This window comes from Brassica napus, chromosome C9, assembly GCF_020379485.1.
Source record: "Brassica napus cultivar Da-Ae chromosome C9, Da-Ae, whole genome shotgun sequence".
Classification (NCBI taxonomy): Eukaryota; Viridiplantae; Streptophyta; class Magnoliopsida; order Brassicales; family Brassicaceae; genus Brassica; species Brassica napus.
This window is the reverse complement of record NC_063452.1, coordinates 36,006,486-36,031,553: the sequence shown is the minus strand read 5'-3', so window position 1 is coordinate 36,031,553 and position 25,068 is coordinate 36,006,486. Positions and strand designations below refer to the sequence as shown.

Genomic DNA, 25,068 nt, shown 5'->3' with positions numbered 1-25,068 from the left:
CTCGGGTGTCCTAGGTCTTGACTCATGGGTGTTGATGTTTCATAAGAGGATGTTTAGGTGGCTTAGCCTAGTTCTAGGTGTCAAGTCAGTGGTGGATGGAGGATGCGAATATCGTTAGCCAGAGCTCTCTTTGTGCAACCTACTCTTTTGTTGTTTGATGAACCCACCAACCATCTCAACCTTAGAGCGGTTCTCTGGTTAGAGGAGTATATGTCGCTGGAAGAATACTTTGGTTGTTGTTTCACACGATTATGACTTCCTCAACACTGTGCACGGATATAATACATTTGCATGACCAGAATCTCCACTTCTGTCGTGGTAACTTGGATGGTTTCAAAACTGGATATGAACAACAACACAAAGAGATGAAAAAAAAGTTTGAGATTTATGATAATCATGATTCCTCTAAACCCATGATCCTGATAATCAAATGATCAGAATCCTCCACGTGACATAAGTTTAACGACAAACCCAAGGGCAATCCGCACATCGACTCAAGCTGAGACGTGCATTCTCTGGGATCATGATAAGATGTTGATCGCCATAGTTAACTGCACTTGGTACTCCTCCATCGAATTAAAATTGACACTCAAATATATCTAGTCTTGGCAGTGTCAAAAGACCAAAGCTAATGAAGAAGAGACAGACGACGTAGATTAGACGAAGAAGATGAAAAAAAATGTTTTATTTATTTATTTTGAAATACCATCTCATTAGATGGTATTTGTTTCCGGTGAATTTTGTCTATAAAACCAATTACCTAATAATTCCAAATAACTCTTGATAAATATTAGGAGTGAAATCCTTGTTTTCCAATAAGGGGGGATTTGAAAGAATTTGAATGAATGATTAATTCAATAAGGGTGGATTTGATAGAACTTTTATAAATATTAGATACAATAAGGAGAGATTTGAACAAAAACCAGAATTCTTCCAAATCCTTAGTACAATAAGCCCCCCTTAATGTTTAGATATTTTTTTTGTAATAACTATAAATATATAAAAAATAATTTGTATTGTTTTTTTTTTGAACCATTGATTGATTTGGATCAAAGGCCCAAAATCAATCTTCTATCTATCCTCACCCTTTTTTCTATTGGTTAGGATTATTTATGGCATGGATCACCAATTTGAACCCTTGGATGATTGAATCAACGCTTGAGGTTAATTGTTATTTTTTATTTTTCTTTTTTAATTATCTTTATCAGATCTGAACAGATCTCGTTGAGTCAGAGAAGCTAGAGAGACGGAGAGAATAGAGAAGGTCGATTGAAGCCTCACGACCACCCTCTTTTTGACACCGTCGCTCGTCACAACCACCACCACCACCACATCGCTCGTCACGACCACCACCATCGCTCGTCACCACCATATCGCTTCTCAGAACCGTGTGTTCTTTGTTCCAGCCAGAATAAATCACCACTGGTCACCTCTCTGTCTCTCACTCTCTGAAGTTAAATCATATATAAGAGTGATTATGATGTGTTTTTAGATTACTAAAAAGATTTCAATTTTGATTGAGAAAAGCTATGTGAATTTCTTGCTTTACTCCTAGCTTCATGATCTTAATTAAGATGTCACTGCAATCTGATGCGTAATGTCCATTAATCACTGTCGAGTTCTGTGTACCATACTCTTAGTTTAGTCATGGTCGTTTTTTTTTTTTTTGATATTTTCTGCAGGAAGCGTTGTGAGTTCACTACAATGGTGATCACAGATGCTGAAGGGTGGAATTTTACTGCAAAAGTTACAGGTAAATCGCTCAACCATCTCTTTTTGTGGAAGAACTGTGTGGTGGACGTCTGGATCGACAAGAAGAAGAAAAAGAAGAAGAATACGAAGAATTTAGTTATGGCTTAGTTTTTTGGCTTTTTGCAAGATTGACTCAAAACTCAAAGTCAAACCTAAAACTAACCCATGCTTTTCTTGGATTTTTCTTTTGCCCTATTCACCCCCACAAGTTCATGATATTCACGAAAATACCATCACATTTTTGTTATTTTTTTTTTCCGAAAATGATATTTTTACTCTCTCACCCTCATCATCAAGTAATTACAAGATTGCCATTGTGATCAATACCCCAACCACCATGAACAACCAATTTGAAGCTCTTAATGCACCTAAAATCGATTTACGCTCTCTCTTTCTCACTTGTTATGAACTAAAAACAACATCTCTTTCACTTTGCCTCCATATTCATCCAAAAAACTCAAGCTTTTGATTCAAAATTTTTTATGGTTTATAGAGCCATTCAAGCATACTATTCTTGGTGGGTTACTTTCGTTTGAGATTGTGGGTGGTTGGAGAAGACTCTGTGTGCTAAGGAAGTCATCTCACTAGTTTAAGGTATGAAACTGAAATTTTTTCCAGATCTGTTTGTGTAGAAGACTTACCCGTAAGTAGTCTGGCTGTAGAAGACTTACGGGTAAGTCTTCTGGTCAAACGGACGACTTACTTTTAAGTCGTCATCTTTGTTTGTTAAAAAAAGAACTAGAGAATACCCTAGACGACTTACTGATAAGTCGTCTAGGATAAATGAGTTAGTTTTGCATTTGACCGAATTGTGTCAGATATTTGACTATTCCTGGACGACTTACCAGTAAGTCTTCTCCGGGAAAACAAAAATTTCAATATTTTATTAAATCTGGACGACTTATCCGTAAGTCGTCTCAGGTTACTTTTGTAATTGGAAAATAAAACTTAAATTTAACTTATCCCAGACGACTTACGCGGAAGTCGTCCAGTAAGACGACTTACTTGAAAGTCGTCCATGATAAGCAAAGTCGTCCATATTTAATTCCTAGATTATGGTCAAACCTTGCTTATCTCGGACGACTTTCTTGTTTGTCGTCTGCCTGGACGACTTTCAAGTAAGTCGTCTGGGTAAAGTTAAATATATAAGTTTCTTTTTCGAATTGCAAACTAACCTGAGAAGACTTACAAATAAGTCGTCTAGCTTTAATAAAATATTAAAATTTTTGTTTTCCCTGAGATGACTTACTGGTAAGTCGTCCCGGAAAAGTCAAATATCTGATACAATTCGGTCAAATGCAAAACTAACCCATTTATCCTAGAGGACTTACTGGTAAGTCGTCCCGGAAAAGTCAAATATCTGATACAATTCGGTCAAATGCAAAACTAACCCATTTATCCTAGAGGACTTACTGGTAAGTCGTCTAGGTTTTTTTTTTTAACAAACAAAGCTGGACGACTTACAAGTAAGTCGTCCTATTTAAATTCAATTGCAAAAATGACCTGTTTGGACGACTTACTGGTAAGTCTTCCAGACGACTTACTGGTATGTCGTCTGCGTCAATGTTTAGTAAACTTTCATTTTCTCTATGTTTACTAATGTGTTTTATTTTGAATTTTTGTAGATGATGCGTCAGTTACATGCAGTGTATGGAGAATGGTTGTTGAATGATTGTCGTTGGGATTTTGTGGTTGATAATGTCAAAGGAGCGAGAATCATTTTTTTGGGGGAAGGTTCGACACATGCTGAACTTCTTGCAATGGCTCAAGAAGATTATAACCTGGACATGAGCAAAAAATCTGTGGAGATAACCTACTCATTACCAGCAGAAATGATGCAGGCTCCAGACACCCCTCCTATTCATGTTACAAGTGATAGACAAGTTCGAAACTTGCTCGAGATAACCAAAACGCATGGAGTACGGCTTTGTGTATCAAGCCGTAGCAAGGTGGAAACGGTTTCAGAGTTCAGGGAAGATGATGAAGCTGATGAATGTTTTGAAGATGATGATGATGATTTGGTTGAAGATGAAAATCATGACGGGGAGGAGGACGATGGGGATGAGGACGATGGGGAGGAGGATGCTGGTATCTCTATTGTTGCTGAAGCGGACGAGAATGGTGAGGATTACTGTGTTTATGGAAAGGTTGAAGATGAGGATGAGGAAGATGATGATATGTGTTTTGAAGATATCGAAAAGATTGAAGGAGGAAGATCGAATGGTAACAGTATCTATGTCAACCAGAGTTTTGTTAGCAAGGATGCACTGCTTTCAGAGCTGCGGTTGACAGCAGTGAGGTTTAGGTTCTCCTTCAGAATATACAAGTCAACGAAAACTCTCCTTGTGACAACATGTCCGGTTAGTGGTTGTCAATGGAAGGTCAGAGCGAGTGTGAAACATGGGACAAACACGTTTTGGGTAACAAAGTATGTGGAAAAACATACATGCTCAGCGGGAGACCGACTCGCTCAGCGGAGACACTGTACTCCGAAGTATGTTGGTAGGCTTTTCATTGATCGTGTTGGAATCATTGATGAGTTGAATCCGCAGCATATCACTGATGCAATGAAGAACATGTTTGGCATGACGCTTGATTACACCACTTCATACAGAGCACTTTTATATGCACAAACATTGGTGAGAGGATTAGCAGAAGATGGTTATTCGCGTCTGCCATCATATCTCGAGCAAATCTCCTTAGCAAATTCCGATTCTATCACGGCTATAGAACTTGATTCTATCAATAGATTTAAGTATCTATTTCTCTCTTTTGGAGCTTCTATCAAAGGTTTTAAGTATCAGAGAAGGGTCATTGTGGTGGATGGGACTCACCTAAGTGGGAAATATGGAGGTGTTATGTTAGTTGCAGCCGCACAAGATGGGAATTTTCAGATATTTCCATTGGCTTTTGGGATCGTAGATGCTGAAGATGAACCTTCTTGGGAATGGTTTTTCACAAAATTGGCTAGTTGTGTATCTGATGAGCAGCCTCTGGTGATAGTCTCTGACCGGCACGCGGCCATTAAAAGTGCGTGTGATAAGGTGTTTCCTTGGGCAACCCGAGGAATATGTTATTATCACCTTCAAGATAACATTGTCAAAAAGTATAAAGGGAAACATCTCTTGTACTTGGTGAAAGGTGCTGCTTATGCTCATACGGTTTCAGATTTTGACCGGTACATGGCTGAGATACGGAGTGCAAACCCGGACCTTGCAACGTATTTGGAGAATGCTGACGTCAGCCTATGGTCAAGGGTTTATTGTCAGGGGGACAAGTACAACATAAAGACAAGCAACATCGCTGAATCTATTAATTCCGCTCTGAAGCGAGCTAGAGGATTTCCGGTTCAGTTCCTGTTGGAGTTCATAAGGGAGAAGCTAGGAAAGTGGTTTTGGAAAAGGAGAGAAGATGCTTTGAGTCTCCCAACTCAACATAGTCGAGGTGTTGAATACTTGCTTGCTGTTCGATCGGAGATAGCAGATACGATGACGGTACAACCAATTGATGGATGGCGATTCTTTGTGAAAGGTGGGAAAATGGACTGTGTGGTTGATTTGGAACATGGAAAGTGTGATTGTGGTGTCTATGCAGTGGAGAAAATACCTTGCTCTCATGCTATAGCTGCTGGAACATCTGTTGGTTTGCATATCTCCACACTTGTATGTCTAGTGTACTCAAAGGATTTTCTGTTTGCAGGATACTCAGAGAATATATATCCTTGTGTTGGACAACAAGTTGAGGAACGCACATGCTTTCCTCCGGAAGAAATCAAGATGGCAATCTTGGTTGGAGCTATCCAGGATGAGAGGACGCAAACCCCAGAAGCAACACAGGGCTTATAGATGCTCAAAATGCAAGGAAACTGGCCATACGAAACCACATTGTAAGTCGTCCAGTGTTTAGTCTTCCAGAAGACCTTCAGTTAAGTCGTCTAGAAGGTCGTCCAGTTAGTCGTCCAGGGTTTTTTCTTCCAGAAGACCTTCAAGTTAGTCGTCCAGTGTTTAGTATTCCAGAAGACCTTCAATTAAGTCGTCCAGAAGGTCGTCCAGTTAGTCGTCCAGTGTTTAGTCTTCCAGAAGACCTTTAATTAAGTCGTCCAGAAGGTCATCCAGTTAGTCGTCCAGTGTTTAGTCTTCCAGAAGACCTTCAATTAAGTCGTCCAGAAGGTCATCCAGTTAGTCGTCCAGAGTTTTTTCTTCCAGAAGACCTTCAAGTTAGTCGTCCAGTGTTCAGTCTATGTACTAAAAATTTGTGTTATGAACTTATCTGTGTCAACTTCTTTGTCAAATTGCACTACCAAACAAATTTGAGATGGTCTTGCCCTTTATATTATCCGAAATATAGTTACAAAAGGTCACTGCTCAGAAGACTTTCCAGACTACTTATAGTTAAGTCATCCAGACGACTTAACTGTAAGTCTTCTGCGCATAATATAGTTACAAAATAGGGATCAAGTTCAAATACCAAATAGGGATCAAGTTCAAATACACACATCAGCCTAATCTATCATACAAAATCATCTAAAGTGGCCTGTTTATCACCCGTCATACGTACCCAGGATGTCATCCATGTCCTTGTTTTCGAACTCATGCGCGTCAGGAAGCTCTTGAAATATATCCACTGCCATCTTATCCCTCATACTCTTCCCGTTGGCCTTAGCAAAGTCTTTTTTACTAAACTCGATCCCAAGAGCATGACATTCAATGTACTTTAGAGTGTACACGCCACAATCACCAGCTCGGGCCGGAGGTATATTGGTCGGTCTCTCATATGTGAATGGCTCCAGGCTGTATTGGGCACGTAGTTCGTCTGAGGAAGCGCACTCAACAAGCAGATAAGGGACCATGTAGAGAAAAGGCTCCATTACCACATCGAGTTCTTCTGGGGAGATACTGGAACAAATGCTGTCAAAGACGACTATGTGCCTCTTAGGGATCGATATCCAAATAGCAATCCAGTGACTGTCGGCGAAGTTTACTGGAGCATAGATATCATCAATATCCGTCCCCCAAATCTTGTTCGATTGGCAAAATGATGGTATAGTGCCTGCATAATAATTCCACGCCCCACCAGGGAGTCTTCTTCCTAAACCGTTTTGATCGGACTTCGAGTCCTTAAAATCCTTGAAGTTGAATCTCCATTGCTGAGCAAAGAGATGATCAAGGAAGCACATTCTCTCGCTCCTGAAATGTTGTGGGTTAGCGTTGTACCTCTTCCTCAGCACATTTATCCAAGCATCAATATGCTGTATATAAAATAAAGTACAAGTCAGAAGATATCAGACGACTTAGTGGTAAGTCTTCTACGTAGATGACTTACCAGACGACTTACAAGTAAGTTGTCTACGTCATAGCAGAAGACTTACACAGTCCTCCAGCCACTCTAGGGAGGTTCGGAGGATTTGATACCACCAAGTTCTACTTTTACGTGGTTTTTTATCGAGAGCTGTTCTATAATAACTGCAAACACAAAATGTTGAAAAGCAATCAGGTTTTATGGGAAAAGCAAGCTATTATGTAAAAAGCAAGCTATTATGTGAAAAGCAAACACTTACGGACAAGATTTCAACCACTCAGCGAGCTCCCTCAACTTATTCTTGTCAATTGGTGCAAAAGGATTATAGCCTGGATAAAGATTTTTGTTTGAAATGATCACTCTGGCCGTCCTGTTTGCCGTATAAGGAGATTTCTGTGATCGGACAAGTTTCCTTGTTCGATCACTCTTTGCACGGCAAAGTGCCAAAGCAGCATCCTTCTTTTCTAGATATCTAGCATCCTCTTTCTGCAAATCTGAAACAGTGGATTGATTTTTGTCCAATAGAACAAGGCTCGGTTCTGGAGCTTTATCTTCCGAGGAACTAGCATCTGCGGGCACAGCTGCGGGCATATCTGGACCTTTATCCTCCGCCAAGCTCTTCCTTCCCGCGTTCATCCCATTGACACTTTCACTCTGCAATATACAAGATGGGTTTATACAATAATAACCAATGAGTGTCTTCAAACATGAAACAAAATACATATATAAAATCCAAGGATTTGTTATTAACCCCGGGTTCGAGCGTCGGTTTAGGTGGAGAGGTAGTGTTTTGAGATGATGTCCCTTTCCGTTTTGTGGTGATACCAACCTTCTTCTCCACAGCTTCCACCCTTTCCGACAGATACTTGATCTCCTTAAGGCACGTCCCAAACCCTTCCCTCATGGCATCAGCTATGTCCTTGAACATAGTTTTAATATCCTCTTCGGTCAAACCACCAACAGTCGTAGTCACCTCTTCACTACCCTCTGCAGCTGCCTCTTCACTAGCCTCTGCAGCTGCCTCTTCACTAGCTTCAGCAGGTGCCTCTTTACGAGCTTTCTTCCGAGGTCTTGGACTGTCTTCCTTCACTACCTTTTTCTTCGCTGGACTCACAACCGCCGACTTTGTATTGACCCAAGTACCGGTGACTTCCCAGCAATCCATGGTCCACTTCCACGGTTTCTTCACAAACATGAGTTTAATTATGTTCTCCGCGAGCGGGTCCTCAACATCAAACTCCCATTTTGGAAACATTTCACCAGTGTCCTTTTGAATAAAGTTGATCACCCTAGTCTGCAGTAAATAGAAAATATGAACTTAGATATTTGACGGATTAAGAAAGATGGAAAGAAAAGACTTCACAGACGACTTATAATTAAGTCGTCTGGAAAGTCTTCCAGCTGGACGACTTAGTAGACGACTTATAATTAAGTCGTCTGTAAAGTCTTCCAGCTGGAAGACTTAGTAGAAGACTTATAATTAAGTAGTCTGGATAGTCTTCCCAGACGACTTAATTATAAGGCTTCTACTAAGTCATCCAGCTGGAAGACTTTCCAGACGACTTAATTATAAGTCTTCTACTAAGTCGTCTAATTGGAAGACTTATCAGACGACTTAATTATAAGTTTTCTGCGAAGTCTTCCAGATTGAAGTAAATACCTGACTGAGGATAGCCTCTTTAAACTGTTTGCGTCCTTTGCGACCCTTGTAAGCCAGTATCGGGGGAGACGGATTGTTTGGGAGAGGATTACCAAAAGTAGCACCCAGTTCCGGAAGAGCTGTGTACACCCAGACCTGGAGAGCTTGCGCAAACCCATTAATAGTGTAACAACCCGAAATATCTCTGCCCTTCACAGAGTCCATCAGCACCTTAAACGCGACTCTCCCCCATGGATAATTCTCAAACCGTTCTAGCTCCATCACTAGCCTTGCCAGACTAACCCGTGTAGGGGTTGAATACTTTCTCCCTTCAATGTATCCAGTGAAAATGGCAAGGTACGCGAGCCGCTTGCGATCATCCCGAGACCACCCTTCGCATCTCTCAAGTGCTGCTATTATCTCCTGAGTAGATGGCCCAGCTTCGACATGAACTCCCAGCATCTCCCAAAAAGAAGTCAACTCCTTTGTAACAACAGAGTGAGGTCTCTCAAGGTCCTCGATGTACTCGCAGTTTAGACCAGTGAGGTGTTCAAACTCTAATAGTGAAAACCTCACAGGTTCTGGACCAACGAGACTCCACAGCTCATACTTCTTCTTTATGTCCAGCTGGAAACCGAGCATGTAGTGAACCAGCCTTGAAGCCCAATCAAATCCCAGCTCTTGGAACTTGATGAAAACTCCCAACTTCGACTCCTTCAGCTCTTCAAATTCGTCATCATGAAGAGCTTTCTTTAAAGCAGCATGCAACGTCCAACAAGTATGATACGAAATGCTATGCACTGCGGGGGACTCTTCCCCTAATGTATATATCCTACGGGAGAGTTCTGGCATCTCCATTTTTTTTGTCTGCCTGCAAAACAATCAAAGACAACCATCTCAAACAATCAAAGACTTATAATTAAGTCGTCTGGCAAGTTTTCCAGCTGAAAGACTTATAATTAAGTCGTCTGGGAAGTCTTCCAGCTGGAAGACTTCCCAGACGACTTAATTATAAGTCTTCCAAGACTTCCAGTTTTATGTTCATCTTTTCCTCAATCAATCACTCAACAGTAAGAGATATAACTTACCGGCGGCGGAGTTCAACGAAACGCCTCTGAGAGAATGCGCGCTAGGGTTTCCTCTCGGATCTTAAATAGAGGAAGCGGCTGTGAGAACGGTGGTGAGAACGACGGTGATAACGGCGGAGAGATAACCGGCGGTGAGAACGATGAGAACGATGAGAACGATGGATTAGAGAGAATCGACGGAAATCGCCTTCGAAATCGCCTTTGAGAGAAACGGCTTCTGATTTTCGATAAACAGTGAAAAAAAAAACACCTTATATATGGCCGGTAAATAATCCGGTTAGGTTTAAAAGTACATTGTAAAATTAAAGGTTTGGTCCGGTTTGGACGACTTACTAGTAAGTCGTCTGTTGAATACTGTACATCAGGCGACTTACTAGTAAGTCGTCCCAGACCCTAAATTTAACCCCTAAACTAAATTGACTAAATTAACTAACTAACCACGTTATAAACCCGTAGTTATACTTAAATAGTGTTTAATATACACAGAATTAAAACACTTAGGTAAATTTTAAAGTTTTCAAAAAAACATTTATGCATTCCAAAATCTAACCCTAAGAACACATACAATACTACAACATATGTTGGCAAAACCTAAACCAAAGAATATCATGACTCACTACTTTCACTCATCTATGTTGAAAACAATTAACTTTTGTTATATCTTAATTTATATCTCTTAAAACATATGGTAATTACATGATTTCAATTTTTCGCTTATCAAAATATTTTTTACAAAATTTTTAAATTATTTCTAAGTAAAACTAGTCCAGATAAGTCGTCTGGACGACTTTCTGGTAAGTCGTCTGGACGACTTACTGGAAAATCGTCTGGACGACTTCCTGGAAAGTCGTCTGGACGACTTACTGGAAAGTCGTCTGGGCAGACGACTTACGGGGGTTAGAAACGTAAAAAAATTTTGGTTTTTTTGTTTGTTCACAAGGGGTTGGTTGTAATTTCAATAGCCTTTTAGGTTACTTTTGCATTTGTTTCAAATTTGGGTTAACCTTTGTGTTTGAAATCAAGTTGTGAGTCATATTTGGCAATTTTCCCTAGTTTTTTTCTGATTTTACTTAGATTCTTTTAATTGTTGTTTTGTTTTATAACCTGAAATTTATTTGTAAACCAATTTTAGTTTATAAATAAAATTTATTTTATTTTTAATTATAATTATTTCTGGTGTAATCTCAATTATTTTATTTCTAATTATAAATTTTACCAATAATTTCACAGCATTTTACAATGTTATAAATAAAAAATATTATTGCAATATACCATTGCTATTGTAGATGGACCTATAATAGCAAGAAATATGATTTGTAATCATTTTGTAACGAAAAAATAGTGTTACAGTTATGTTGATAACATCATCTAAGTATTGCTATCATATCTACACATTACGTAGCGTAAAAAAAAAATACTATCGTAGATGGGGTACCTATGATGGCTGCCGATGACATACCATATGAGAAAACGCTATGAAAGCCCTACTATAGCATTTTTCGTGAGCTAAGAATGTACATACTTCTTGTAGTGGTACTAAAGTAGATCAACCTGTCAACTATTCACACTTGCTGAGATTGTTTGAAGGAACCAAAGCTGACCTCCAACACTAAACTTGACACAACTGCTTATCTTCGGGCTTGGTATGCATGGAATCAGATTCTTCAAACAAGTCTGGAAGGTAAAGCCTTGTGTAGATAGATTAATCACTCTTTCTCTCTCTATTTTCGAAATATAGATAATTAAAAAAAAATATTATATATATATATATATATAACTATTAGAGATTTATTAGGAAGGAATTCGAACAGGATTTGGTGTCTACAACCATTAAAGCTTATTTCATAAGAATTCTATAGGTAAAGGATTAGAACAGGACTTGGTGGCTACAACCATTAAGGCTTGCATCACAAATAATCCTAGGATATAGGTCAAAAAGAAGTTAACAAGACTTGGTGGCAACCACCATTAAGGCTTGATTCATGGAAGCCTGTCCAATCTTATTCAATGATCTTGCTAATATAAGCAGATTTTGACTAAGAGAGAAAATTAGTAGAGAGAGAGGATATGAACTAATGTTTACCTAAAGGTCCAGATACTTGTTTGAAAGTCCTTGCATCCTATGATCGATACCTCCAAGGTAAAGCCTACACTTTTATTTCTGCTAAGAAATGAGGTTGGTAGAAGGGAATGTCAGACAAGATTTGCTAAGTTGTTGGCTAGATGAATTTGGTTGCTAAGCTAGGATATGGTATAATGTGCTTTTGTGATTAGGACTTCTTAGATGTGGATTGCAATATTGTAGAGGTTATGATTCCAAGTTTTAAATCATGTGAGTCCCTGCTGTTTTCAAACTTCTTTCAAAGAGACTGCCTGTTTGTTTTGCTTGAGGACAAGCAAAATGGTAAGTCTGGGGGAGTTGATAGACTATGTATTTGACCCATTTTCATCCATGGTTTATAGGTATTTTTACTAATAACTATTATATTATAGAGTCTATTTATTATACTTATAAGATCAGGAGTGATTTGGAGATAAGTGATGATTTTGGAGCATTCTGGAGATATTTGGAGTAAGCACCCGAGATGACCATCGAGCTCGACCATCGGTCGATATTGGAGAGGAATAATCGATCGATATTCATTTCTTGACATAGATCGACAGCGAAGAGCGCAGAAAGCCCGTTTGGTCACAGCCGACTTGAAGCCCAAGTCTTCACCAATTTACAAGATTACCCCTGACAAGTTTAAACCTAATTATATAAGCTTTGCCACCATGTTAGAAGCAAAGTGTGCTTTTCTTATTTTATTATTTTCACAGCAAAGTTTTCTAGGATTTTGATAGATTGGAGAGAAGATCCAAAGTTATAATTTGTGATTGGAACTCCATTAATATCTATTTACTATTCTAATGAAGTTTTCTTACCTAACTGCTATTATGAATTGCTTAGCCATGTCTGAGTAGTTCAATTGTTAGATTTTAGGGTTTAAATAGGCTATGAGGGACTAGTCCCAACTATAGATTGCTGAGTTGTGGTAATTGTCATTAGGATTGTTCATTAATGTTTGTCTCTAGATTAGCTACCTAGAACTTGCCATAGGATTGATAGATAAAAGCAAGAGCTTCATTCTCATCCTGAAAACATTCTAACTGAGCTAAGTTTCTTGCTATGAGTAAGGCGAGAGCTGATCTAGTGAGCTTAGTAAGCTATCATTCAACCTGCGCATAAAGCTTAACTAGAAGTGCGTCGATCGATATCATTATTGAAAAATCGATCGACGGAGCGAAATGTGTATGCATCGATATCCGTATAGGATCATCGATCGACATTTTCTAATTGGTCGACATACGATAGTTGAGATCATCAGATCTATTTAATAGACAAGTCTAAACATGCGAAAGCTGATAGAATTGTTGACTAAGTAGTTGAGCTTTACATTATCATGCATACAACTCATTAGACATCTGTAGGATTATAATCTCAAGTTTTCTGAATAAAAAACCTAAGTCTAACTATTTCCTTTTTAAGCACCAAAACCTCAACCAATCAATTGAACAAACACTTGTTCAATATAAAACTGCAATTTACATTTAAATCTCTAAAACCATCTAGCTTAACAAATCATATTAGATTTCTTAGGTTCCCTAGCTCCCTGTGATTTCGATCCCTAAGTACTACAACTCGACCTCTTATTTGAGAGAGTATAAATCACTCCTTAGGGTAATTTGAGTAGTATCATTTTGCGAGCACCGGGGGAGTGGCCAAGTAGTGTTTCAGCTATTGGAAAGTTTTTTCGCATTCTTCGGTCCACTCGAATTTCTTGTTCCCCTTCAAGGTGTCGTAGAAAGGCAAACACTTATCCCTTGACAGCGGGATAAAGCGGTTGAGTGCTGCGACTCTTCCGGTCAATTTCTACACTCTCGCTTTGTTCTTGGCGACACCATTTCGATCAACGCGGTGATCTGTTTTGGATTGACCTTCATTCCGCGGAAGGTGACGAGATACCCCAAGAATTCTCCCGATGCTTCTTCAAACCTGCATTTCGCGGGGTTGATTTTCATATTGTGTAGGTTTAGTCTTTTGAAGCATTCTTGGAGGTGAGTGATATGATCTCGCTCTTCAAGGGATTTTACGAGCATATCATCTATGTACACCTCCATTGTTTTTCCGATTTGTTCGGAGAACATACAGTTGATGAGTCGTTGGTAAGTTGCGCCAGCATTCTTAAGACCGAACGGCATCACCCAGTAGCAGTAAGTGCCGCGGTCAGTTATGAATACGGTTTTCTCTTGATCGTCGGGGTTCATTATGATCTGATTGTACCCGGAGAATGCGTCCATGAAAGACAAAAGTTTGTTACCAGCTGTCGCTTTAACCAAGCGATCGATATGTGGCAGTGGGAAGCTATCCTTTGGACATGCCTTATTAAGATCGGTGAAATCAACGCACACTCGCCACTTTCCGTTTTTCTTTTTGACAACGACAGGGTTAGCGAGCCAGTCGTGATACCTAACCTCCGTTATGGATCCGACTTTGAGGAGTTATTCAACCTCGTCGTTAACCGCACCAGCGCTCTCTGGTTCCAAATTTCGTCTCTTTTGTTTGACAGGTTTGAAAGTCGGGTCGACGTTGAGCTAGTGACATGTGATGTTGATATCAATCCCTGGCATGTCCTCCGCGGCCCATGCGAACGTGTTCAATTTCTTTTTCAGACAAGCTATGAGCTCGAATTTCAGAGACTCGCTCAGGTTCGCGCCAATTTCAACACATCGATCTGGGAATACTTTGTCTAAGCATACCGAGACAACGGGCTCGCAGGCCGGCTCGCATTTTCCTTCCAAGGCTTTGGCTACGCGTGACTGCCAAAAGATTTCATTTTCGTCTTGTTCTAGGGTGTTGTCAATGGCAGACGATTTCTTTTTCTTTTTAGGCGGAGCCTCCACCGATGGGTTTTTTCGCTTTAATTCTGCAGCGAAGCAGACTCGCGAGATTCTCCAATCTCCCCAGATGGTCTCATTTCCGTGAATGGTTGGGAATTTGAGACAGATGTGGTATGTTTATGGGACTGGTTGCATTGAATTCAGCCATTGAGTTCCCACGATCGCGTTATACGACATGGGTCGATCGATGACCAAGAACTCCACGATTTTCGTCATGCTGTCGGCTTTAACCGAGAGGTTGATCATGCAGAGAGTCATGGTAGCTTCCCCCGAGAGTCCTACTAGTGGGCTCGGATCTTGGGTGATTTCGGATGGATTGATTTCCATTTTTTCGAGAGTGTTTTTGAAGATGATATCGGCCAAGCTTCCGGTGTCGACCAATATCCTTGCTAGAAGCTGGTTTATGAAGTTTAGTGAACCTATCAAATATGAATATAAAACTGGTTTAAGGAAGTGTCGATCGATGCTAGAAAGGTAGCAACGATCGACACTCATTCCGTGTTCACATGCGATAGCTAGAACATTGGACTTAGATAATTTATTAGACTCGCATGCGAAAGCTAGATATCTATACATTAGACTTCAAGTTCTAGAATATCACATACATATCTTATGCATTCTATATCACTATAATCATGTTTGCATGAACCCTGAATCTAGCTATTTCTCATACTAGGGATCGTTACCCGCGCTAAGGCGCTGGGTTTTTGCAATTTAATCTCTTTTTGCCTCTTGCTTACTAATATAGCATTCAGTTTTTCAATGCATTTTATCTTCACCCTCTCCTCTTGTATTGTTTACATTTGTTTTTACGTTATTTTGTTTGATTTGTCTTAGTTTTGGCTTGTGTAATAACTTAACCCTGCTCATTCTTCTTTCATTCTTTATTGATTGATATTTTTATCTCGCTTAGCTCAGTGTTGCAACTAACTTGCTCGAATCATTTTTCATCATCTGCTTCGTATTCTTTTCTTATTCATTAACTATTGTCTCCAATCTCTTTAAATCCTAAAAATGGTACGTGTTCTTTTGTTTATTAAATCACATATTAAATATTGTTGAAACTGTTATTTATTCTAATAAATCCTTACGTTTATAACTAAAATGATATGGATAAAAGACTGATTATAATTTAGTTGAAATTAAAGTCTAAAGTAGAAGTTATAAACTTGCAATCCTTCTTTTTGTCATCCAAGATAGCTTTAGTCAAATCAATTATATTGATTTAGAAAACCCATAAACTATTTCAATCCCAAACAACCAAAAAACAGGCGCATTTGTTATTGACGCTGCGACGGGTTTCCTTTACTATAAACATAATTGCATGTTACAACTGTTAATAAACCCAAATATGTTTACAAAAGCTACCCATATAAGAGATTCATACTCATTTCTCTTTCTCTAGTCATCTCCTATGTTAGTAGCTATCATAATACAATCATCATACAAAGGATATATCTCTTGGTTCCATATAGAACATGCAAAAGGACTATTTTCTGCAGACTCCATGATCACTGAGTATTATAAATATTAAACTCTGTCTATGGTCTATTTATATGTTGAGGAAAGGCCTCAAAATGTAGCTTCCAAATAATGATTTCCAGGTCAACACATTGCATGTTAACCTCCACAATGGGATCAGCGGATCTGCAGATACCGCTACATGTCGAATCGAACACAGCTACACATATGTTCCATGTTTGTGCCTTTCATTCACAATCTGCAATTCTCCCAAGAACCAGAATCAATGTTAAATGAGGTAAAATTTTTAGAGTCACAACAGACTTTGTATAGCCAAGCCCAATAAACCAAGCACCCAACGTAACATCCCCGCTTACCTATTTGTGCAGAAAATGACTTGATCATTATATAGTAACACCGAGAAATTAGATGGAGAATGAAGTATGAATGCAAAGTAGACAAAACAGTTAAAATCTTACTGATTATGAGAAATATAAGAAATCAATTCTCTTGAAATGACGTATAACTGTCCAATAACGTGATAGAAGTGCTTGTTCCTGTTCTCACCAAACTTCCAATTCAAAATGTATATATAAATCTATTAGAATTATTGCCAGCGCTCTGTTGCGATATTTGTTAGCTAAAATAATTCATCCAACATAATAGGAAAAAGAAACCAACGAAATTGTAAAGCTAACCATCAGCTGAGATGCTTTTGCTGTCCTGACACATTGCAAGCTTAGTGATTTCACTGTCAAAAACAACAAACTCAGCAGTCATATACATTCGAGACATTTATTTACAAATGGTTCCTAGCACAGAAAAAACACATTATTATGTTACGGATGATAATTTTGATGCATAAATACAGTTTAGAATTTTTTTCAACTGAACATGTGTACCTACTGAATTACCTTACAACATCCACTGCATTGTGATTTTGGCATGTTAAAGCTGAGAATCAACATTGAAGCTTGCGTTAGCATTTGGAACATGAAATATAGCACCATCAATTTCAAGTGTTAATTCCATTGACAATAGCTGTGCAAAAGAACTCTGCTAGTAAGGTAATCTTGATATGCTTACCTCGTCGTATAAGTAACCCATGTCACTTCCCTCCCACAGGTAACGTTGCTGGTGCAGATCAATTCCCCCACCTCTTCCTCGTCATTAGGATGCTCTGCAATATACCCTCTGTAAGGTTCAAATTTATGTCGCTAGAATTATCAGAGAAAGAAATATAAAGTACCCTCCAAATCTTCTGGAACATCGACATTTTTCTTTATTCAATGATCTTCATTCAACCTAACAACCATCAAAATAAAAAGAATGTGAGGTACATAATCTTCAAAATCTAAGTTTATTGAATAGGAAAAAAAACTCAGGAAGACAGAAAATGTCAAACACTCACTAGCTTCTTCTTCTTTTACTTCTTGGCTCCCGTAAATGAACTGTCAAAGCCATCATTATTTTCAGGAAAAAAGATTAAACAAAGCAACTGATGAAAAGAAACAAATATGTTTCACAACACATAAACTCTTCTTGAACAATTAGGCAACATATAGTATGCCTCCCGTGTGACTCAACTAAGTCCTCGATGGCATCATGAACGACAAATGTCTTCTTCTTCTTCTTGGTTAGATCAAAGGGTGCAAACTAAGGATGACCAAAGAAAATTAAAACCACACAATCATGATTTATCAGGCAAAATAAAAGAACCGATGATGAATTTATTAAAGATGGGGAGATGTAGAGACTAAAGAAGATAAACTGATTCATGGAACTCAAAGAGCCAATCTGTGTTTCTTAGATGAGTCATGAACCGATGATGAAAAATCGAAAGCCCTAAAATTTTATTGAAGAGAACACTTACAGAACAAAGAAGTCTATTGGACCTTTTTTTAATGAAGCTCATTTCAAAACGTGAGTTATAAAGTATTTATTAAATCATTAGATAAAAAAAATTAAGTGTGAGTCCCACAGAGAAAACCGAAGAAGCAAAGGTTTCCGACCTTCATAAATATATATTAGTTTCGGCCATCAATGTACAAAGTATCCTTTAGTTTAGTGATATAAATGTTGGTGTTTATTACTCAATAACTCGGGTTCGAACCACATGCTTGACACTTTTTCACATTTATTAAAAGTGAGACCCACTTACCTGCTGACGTGGCAGCTCAGGAATGAAGCAACAGCCTCATTATATTATGACACTTTTTCACATTTATTAAAAGTGGGACCCACTTACCTGCTGACGTGGCAGCTCAGGAATGAAGCAACTGCCTCATTATATTATAGATCGTTAACAAACCAACCAATTAGTCTGCTTCGTTCTGATTTATTTATTGTTTTAAAATATATTGTCCAGCTTAATCAATATTTGATTTAAGTCTATTGTTTTCCCTCGTTCTTTATGGATTTGATCCTTAATTACTACAACTGAACCTATTATTTGAGATAGTAAAGTTGTTCTAGGGTAATTTGAGCATTATTAAAAGTTCGTTGTGAAAAAGCTTATGAACAGTTAATTTGAGAAAGAAGATTGTTTCAGAAGTAAAATAAACTCATGCCCAAACTTATTTTGGTGACTTAAATTTTCGTGGGCTAGTATGAGAATAAAAATTTGCTGGTTATTTAGTTGAATTTTCTAAGTAATTCATTTTTAGTTTTTGCTCCATAAATAGTTCTCAAAATTAAACTGAAGAAATTAAGTTTCATTAAAGAAGTAAATGAAAATTATATTCTCATTTATAAAAATTAGTTATTTATTAAATAATTAAATATTAAACATCAAAATATTAAAATCAAACATAAATCTTTTTCAAAATTTATTTTTGAATATATTTTTCAATTTTTGTTTCAAAAATAAAACTTTTCTTTACTATTATTTTCTTTTTTCGAAATTATTTTTTCTTAAGAAAATTTTGGGAGACTTTATTGATATGCAGGATATCTTCGTGAATTTATAAAAACTAAATTTCCAAAATTCAAAAATGGATTCATATCGATATAAATTAGTTTTTTTAATGTAACTTGTGTGTATATACTTAGGAAAATATTTCTTGATAAACTTGACTTAAATCCATATTTAAATATGCATAGTATCTTTGTAAAATTTAGATATCAAGTTTAAGAATGTCGAGCGGGACCTTGTGGTTGGGTGGTAGTGGACGGCTTGAGATGCAAACACATTTCACGCGCTATCACCCTGCTACATAAAACTAATATCATCTCCAACCCACCTCTCTTTCTATCTCTATATTTTTCCTTAAAATAGAGAAACTCTATTATAGAGGTGAAAATGCTCCAATGTATACCTCTATAATAGAGTTCTTCTATTTTTAGGAGAAAATATAGAGATATCCTATTTTCACCCTTAAATATAGAGGTAAAAAGTAACTTTTTTCTATATTTTCTTCTAAAATAGAGAAACTCTATTATAGAGGCATACATTGGAGCATTTTCACTTTTATAATAGAAATCTCTATTTTAAAGGAAATTATAGATGTGTACATCAGAAATGCTCTAAGTGATATTATTCTGATCATCTAACGCGAATATGTGTCTATGCTTTAGGATTCATTTGAAAGCCGTGGGAAAAAAATCCATTCGCGGACTTTGACTCCCCCAAATTCAACCAGGTTAAAAAAAAATTTAGCAAAAAAAAGTTTAAGAATGTCATACTAAACTTTTTTTAAAATGTTATACATATGCAGTAATATATTATTAAATATACGTATATTTTAAATATGTATTCCTAAATTCACATTCAAGAATGTATATTTAAATAACCATTTATGAAAGTTTTTCTAAATTTGTAAAGATATTATACATATTTGTCAATATATTTTTCAATTTTAAGAATATATTATACTTATTTTCGAAATATATAACTAAAATTTAGAAAGATATTTTACATATTTAGTAAGATATTCCTAAAAAAATTGTTAGAATAATAGTTTCTTAGAAACAAATTTAATTGGAAAGCCAAAACTCTAACGACACATCTAAAATCATAGCATAAAACAAGAGTTTTTACAAAGCCTAATAATATTTTCGTTAAGGAAACAAATCTGAGAACACAAAGTTCACACGATTCAATATAATTAAAAGGCACAATCTTGAAGAAATGAAAAAAAGTGCAATGTTGCTTGAGAAACGTGTTCCTCAAATTCCATTAAAGCTGAAACGGTTTTAGGCTAAGCATTGAACACAAAGCAAAGAAATAAAGAAAATATATAAAAAAAAAAAAAAAAAAAAGCAAAACTTGCTGACGGACCAACAAAAATTGCCGAATCTCTGAAACCGACCCATAATCCCAAAATCCCAATCATCACTTTCCTTTCCGTGTCACCCTCTTCCTCTCCCACGTTTCATCTCCTCCCTTTATGGGTTTTAACTTCCCCTCTCTTATTCTTCTTCCGCTCTTCCATTCAACTTCTCCCTACCTCTGATCAACCACGATGAGGCTTTACGTGTACGTCCTACAAGCGAAGGATTTGCCTGTTCAAGAGACGTCCGTCGTGCTTCACGTTGGGAAACACAAGTCCAAGACGAGAGTTTCCAGAGGTACTTCCAATCCGATCTGGCATGAGGAATTCGTTTTCAGAGTTGGCGCTGTTGATGAAGGTGACGATGTTGTTGTATCTGTTCTTCATCATGACCAAGATCATCATCATCAGTCTGATGTCTCCACGGGTTTGATTGGTAAAGTTCGGATTCCGCTTTGTTCCGTCGCCGGTGAAGAGAATCAGACGCTGTTGCCGACGTGGTTCGTCATTGAAAAGCCCAGTGATGGCAAGTTCGTTAACATCGAATGTGGTTAGTATCTGATTCTCCTGTTGGATTTGCGCAGCCATTTAGAGTACAAAAGTTAGTTTTATTAATCATGAATGATGCTTATAGATTATGTGTTTTCTCGGTGAGAATTTGAGTCTACTGTTGGCTTTGGATCATACTTGAGAATGTGTTTTATAATCATTTTCATCTTGAGGTTTCTCTGAGTGCTGTTATGAACACATGAGGAGAATGTGTTGATATTATAAATTGCTTTGTTTAGGAGAATGTCTCTGTTTATCAAGAAGCTTTCTCTGCTATTACAAAGAGATACCTGAATCATCAAATCTTTGAGTTTGCTAGCTTTCCTTATAGACATTGGGCTCTCTGTATCTGTGTGTGCATATGTAAATCTTCTGATATAAGCTGTTTTTTTTTCCTTTGTATTCCAGGGAAAATCCTTCTCAGTATGTCTTTGCAAGGGAAGTCTGAAAGTACCTCTGATGAAAAAGTTCTCCCTTATAAGCAGGATGTGACCTTGGAGGCTGTTAAAGAAGTCCAAGGATCTGCTAAAGAAGGGAAACGGCGTAAACACCATGATGGGAAGCACATTATGAAGAATCTCGTCAACCAGATTGACAAGCTTTTTCATAAGAAAGAGGAAATCTCTAAGAGACTCAACGATGAGCCAGCAGGAGATAGTGTAACCTCAAATTATGAGGACGCCACAGACAAATCTTGCTCCTCTGCTGCTACTACTTGTACTAGCTTTGAAGAAGGCCTTGATCTGATGCAGTCTAGCGACGGAGAAATAGAAGAAATGCCTGAGAATCTTGTTGGGGGAATTCTTGTCGATCAGAAATATTTAGTCTCACCTTCTGATCTTAACAAATTTCTCTTCTCGCCCAATTCCCAGTTTAGGAAAGAGTTGGCTGAACTTCAAAGTTTAACCGATGTACAGGAAGGGCCTTGGACAATGATTCAGGAAGATATTACTCCTCGTCTAACACGGCTTGTCACATACATGAGACCTGCAACAAAGTTGGTCAAAGCAGGAAAAGCTACAGAGAGTCAAGTTTACCGGAAAGCGAGTGGGAATCAGTTTGCTGTTTTTGTAAGTGTAAGTACACCAGATGTTCCTTATGGAAACACCTTTAAAGTAGAGTTGCTTTACAAGATTGAACCTGTAACGGAGCCAAACGCTGTTGGTGAATCTTCTCGGCTGATTATATCGTGGGGTATTCAATTCAGCCAAAGTACTATAATGAAAGGTATGATTGAAGGAGGTGCTAGGCAAGGGCTGAAAGAGAGTTTTGAGCAATTTTCTGATCTCTTGGCTAAGAATTACAAAACTCTTGATCCGGCTGTTGTATTGGACAAGGAGCAGGTCATAGCAACAGTGCAGTCAGAGCAAAAGACAGATTTGAAATCAGCTTTTCTATACTTCTGGAGTTCCTCTGTCGTCTGTGCAGTTCTGTTGTCTGTGTATGTTGTGGTACATATGCTTCACTGTGAGCCCAGCAAAATCCAAGGAGTTGAATTCTATGGTCTTGATTTACCTGATAGTTTTGGGGAGCTGTTTTCTAGTGGGACACTAGTTCTTCTTTTGGAGCGTGTTTATATGATGACAGTCCACTTTATACAAGCTAGACTGCATCGAGGTGAATTATAGTTTCTCTCTTAAAATAATATCAATACTTTTATTTACTTTAAAAGTTCAACTACCTAAGAGTTTTTTTTTTTTACTTTTCAAAATTTAGGAAGAGACCAAGGAGGCAAAGCTAATGGTAAGGGATGGATTCTGACAATAGCTCTAATTAAGGGCACAAATTTGGCTTCGGTGGAAGCAACAGAGCTCTTTGATCCTTATGTTGTTTTCACTTGCAATGGGAAAACAAGAACAAGCTCTGTCAAACTTCAAGCACAGGATCCTCAGTGGAATGGTAGGAAAACTTTTTCTATTTTTTTTTTTTTTTTTTTTGTCAAAAAAAAAAAAAAAAAAAAAAAAAAACGTTTTCTCTTGTCTATTCCTCTTCAGTTTTAGTGAAATTCCAGCATCTCCTTTCGTCTCTTTAATTTCTACTCTGTTTCCTTTTATTTTATTGCCACCATGCCACTAAAATAATTCATGGTTTGGTTTTTGCAGAGGTGATCGAATTTGATGCAATGGAGGAACCACCGTCAGTATTAGATGTTGAGGTATTTGATTTCGATGGTCCATTTGACCAGGGTGTCTCCCTTGGGCATGCGGAGATAAATTTCCTGAAACTCACAGCGGATGAACTTGCGGACTTGTGTGTTCCTTTAGTTGGTCATCATGCTCAAGCGTCTCAATCAAAATTACAGCTGAGAATTTTTCTGGAAAACAAGAACGGTGTTGAAACAATGAAGGATTACTTGAGCAAGGTGGAAAAGGAAGTCGGAAAGAAGGTGAACACGTTAATCTACTGTAGGGAAGTATCATTAAATGGCCAGTCTTTGCAATTCGATGTGGTTGCTCGAAAAATTCTTATGTCTGATCCCTTGTTTTATGTGTTGACAGTTGAACATTCGGTCGCCACAAAAGAACTCCGCTTTCCAGAAACTGTTTGGTTTGCCCCATGAAGAGTTTCTTCTCAAAGAATATACATGTTACTTGAAGAGAAAACTCCCTGTGCAGGTTTGGATTTATTGTCATTTCGTTTTGGCTGATTATCTAAGAAACGCTGGCTAATGGAATCTAAGACATGCAATGCTTTCAGGGCAAGCTCTTTCTGTCGGCTAGAATTGTGGCGTTCTATTCTAATATATTTGGACACAAGACAAAGTTTTACTTTCTCTGGGAAGATATGGATGACATCCAAGTGCTCCCCCCAACTCTTGCTTCCTTAGGTAGCCCTTTGCTGCTCATTATTCTGAAAAAGAACCGAGGTCTTGATGCAAAGCATGGGGCTAAATCTCAGGATGAGGAAGGAAGGCTTTGGTTCTATTTCCAGTCATTTGTCTCATTTGATGCGACTAGCAGGTATTCAAAGCAATTTGGTTTGCAAGATTAACAACCTGACCAAACCGACAGCGATAAAAGTTCATAGTTGGTAGCTATTTTAATTATACATGAAAATGACAGGACAATCATGGCTTTGTGGAAAACGAGGACGTTAAGTGTTGATCAAAGAGCACATATAGCAGAAGAAGAATCAGATGTGTCAGATCCTTTCTTCTTGCCAGGAGATGTTGCAGTTGTTTCAGATGCCGATCCGTTACAGATGTCAAAGGTGTACGCATGTGATCTACCTGGCGATGTATATCTTTTTCATTCCTTTATCTTTTATTTCATGTTTTATACATTTTTGTAGAGTACATGCAACAATGCAGTGTTGACCCATTCATAGTATATGGTCATTTGTTACAGGTAGAATTAGTTATGAAGATCTTCGGTGGAGGAGAAATGGAGCGTAAGATCATGGAGAAATCTGGATGTCTCAATTACGCGAGCACAACATGGGAGTCTAAAAAACCGGGGATCTACGAAAGACGGGTTTCTTACAAATACAATCACACTGTCTCTGTGTTTGGGGGCGGAGTTACCTGCTCACAACAGAAATCTACAGCTCCAAATGATGAAGGCTGGATCTTAAATGACATTGTAGCTCTTCATGATGTTCCATTTGGAGACAATTTTCGCGTAACACTTCTTCTTCTTCTTCCTCTGGTTTTTATAACAAGTCTCACTTCATAGCCTATTAGTAAATGACTCTGATAATGAATATAGGTTCATCTAAGGTATGAAGTGAAAAAAGCAGGAGTTGATTGTAAAACAAGCAAGTGTGAGGTCTACTTGAGGATCCGGTGGCTGAAACCAATAAAGTTTGAACAGAGGATAAGCAAAAGTATAATGGAGAAGTTCAGGAATCGATTGAAGGTTATATTTGATTTGTTCCAGAAAGAATCTGTTGCAAATTCGTCTTTGACACTTCTTTGACTAAAACTATACTTTGTTTTTTAGTTTGTCGCCTTCACTCGTCTGTTCATGTGACTCCCCTCCTGTGACACCAAAGTTTCTAATGTATAAACGATTAGTAAGAATGAAAATAGCTATAAGAACTCGAATTTCCCATTGGAAAGTCTTTTTTT

The 25,068-nt window shown here is 37.9% G+C and overlaps 3 protein-coding genes across 4 annotated transcripts; 1 reads left to right on the top strand and 2 right to left on the bottom strand.

The window, feature by feature from the left end:
- Positions 1 to 1,164: 1,164 nt before the first annotated feature.
- LOC106421484 (C2 and GRAM domain-containing protein At5g50170) lies at positions 1,165 to 25,051 on the top strand. Of its 2 annotated transcripts, XM_048769477.1 has the most exons (10): positions 1,165 to 1,425; positions 1,683 to 1,753; positions 21,408 to 22,616; positions 22,716 to 22,898; positions 23,102 to 23,385; positions 23,498 to 23,614; positions 23,697 to 23,959; positions 24,062 to 24,236; positions 24,347 to 24,619; positions 24,707 to 25,051. In XM_048769477.1, the coding sequence occupies exons 2-10, from the start codon at positions 1,705 to 1,707 to the stop codon at positions 24,914 to 24,916; spliced, it is 2,763 nt and encodes a 920-aa protein (XP_048625434.1). In that variant the 5' UTR covers positions 1,165 to 1,425; positions 1,683 to 1,704; the 3' UTR covers positions 24,917 to 25,051. The 2 variants fall into 2 exon arrangements, with proteins under 2 accessions (XP_048625434.1, XP_013717776.2); XM_013862322.3 differs by lacking the exons at positions 1,165 to 1,425; positions 1,683 to 1,753 and adding an exon at positions 12,978 to 21,000.
- Positions 6,281 to 8,453, bottom strand: LOC125593205 (neurofilament heavy polypeptide-like). Its single transcript, XM_048769480.1, has one exon. It carries the CDS (start codon positions 8,303 to 8,305, stop codon positions 7,700 to 7,702), a length of 606 nt encoding a protein of 201 aa, XP_048625437.1. The 5' UTR covers positions 8,306 to 8,453; the 3' UTR covers positions 6,281 to 7,699.
- On the bottom strand, positions 8,588 to 9,715 carry LOC125593204. Its single transcript, XM_048769479.1, has one exon. It carries the CDS (start codon positions 9,545 to 9,547, stop codon positions 8,666 to 8,668), a length of 882 nt encoding a protein of 293 aa, XP_048625436.1. The 5' UTR covers positions 9,548 to 9,715; the 3' UTR covers positions 8,588 to 8,665.
- Positions 25,052 to 25,068: the final 17 nt, after the last annotated feature.

Coding starts and splice junctions, on each gene's coding strand:
- LOC125593205 (XM_048769480.1), bottom strand. CDS start 8,305: ATGTTTCCAAAATGGGAGTTTGATGTTGAGGACCCGCTCGCGGAGAAC.
- LOC125593204 (XM_048769479.1), bottom strand. CDS start 9,547: ATGGAGATGCCAGAACTCTCCCGTAGGATATATACATTAGGGGAAGAG.
- LOC106421484 (XM_013862322.3), top strand. CDS start 20,643: ATGAGGCTTTACGTGTACGTCCTACAAGCGAAGGATTTGCCTGTTCAA. Junction 22,617..22,715: donor ACAAGCTAGACTGCATCGAG/GTGAATTATAGT, acceptor TTCAAAATTTAG/GAAGAGACCAAGGAGGCAAA. Junction 23,615..23,696: donor AGAGAAAACTCCCTGTGCAG/GTTTGGATTTAT, acceptor CAATGCTTTCAG/GGCAAGCTCTTTCTGTCGGC.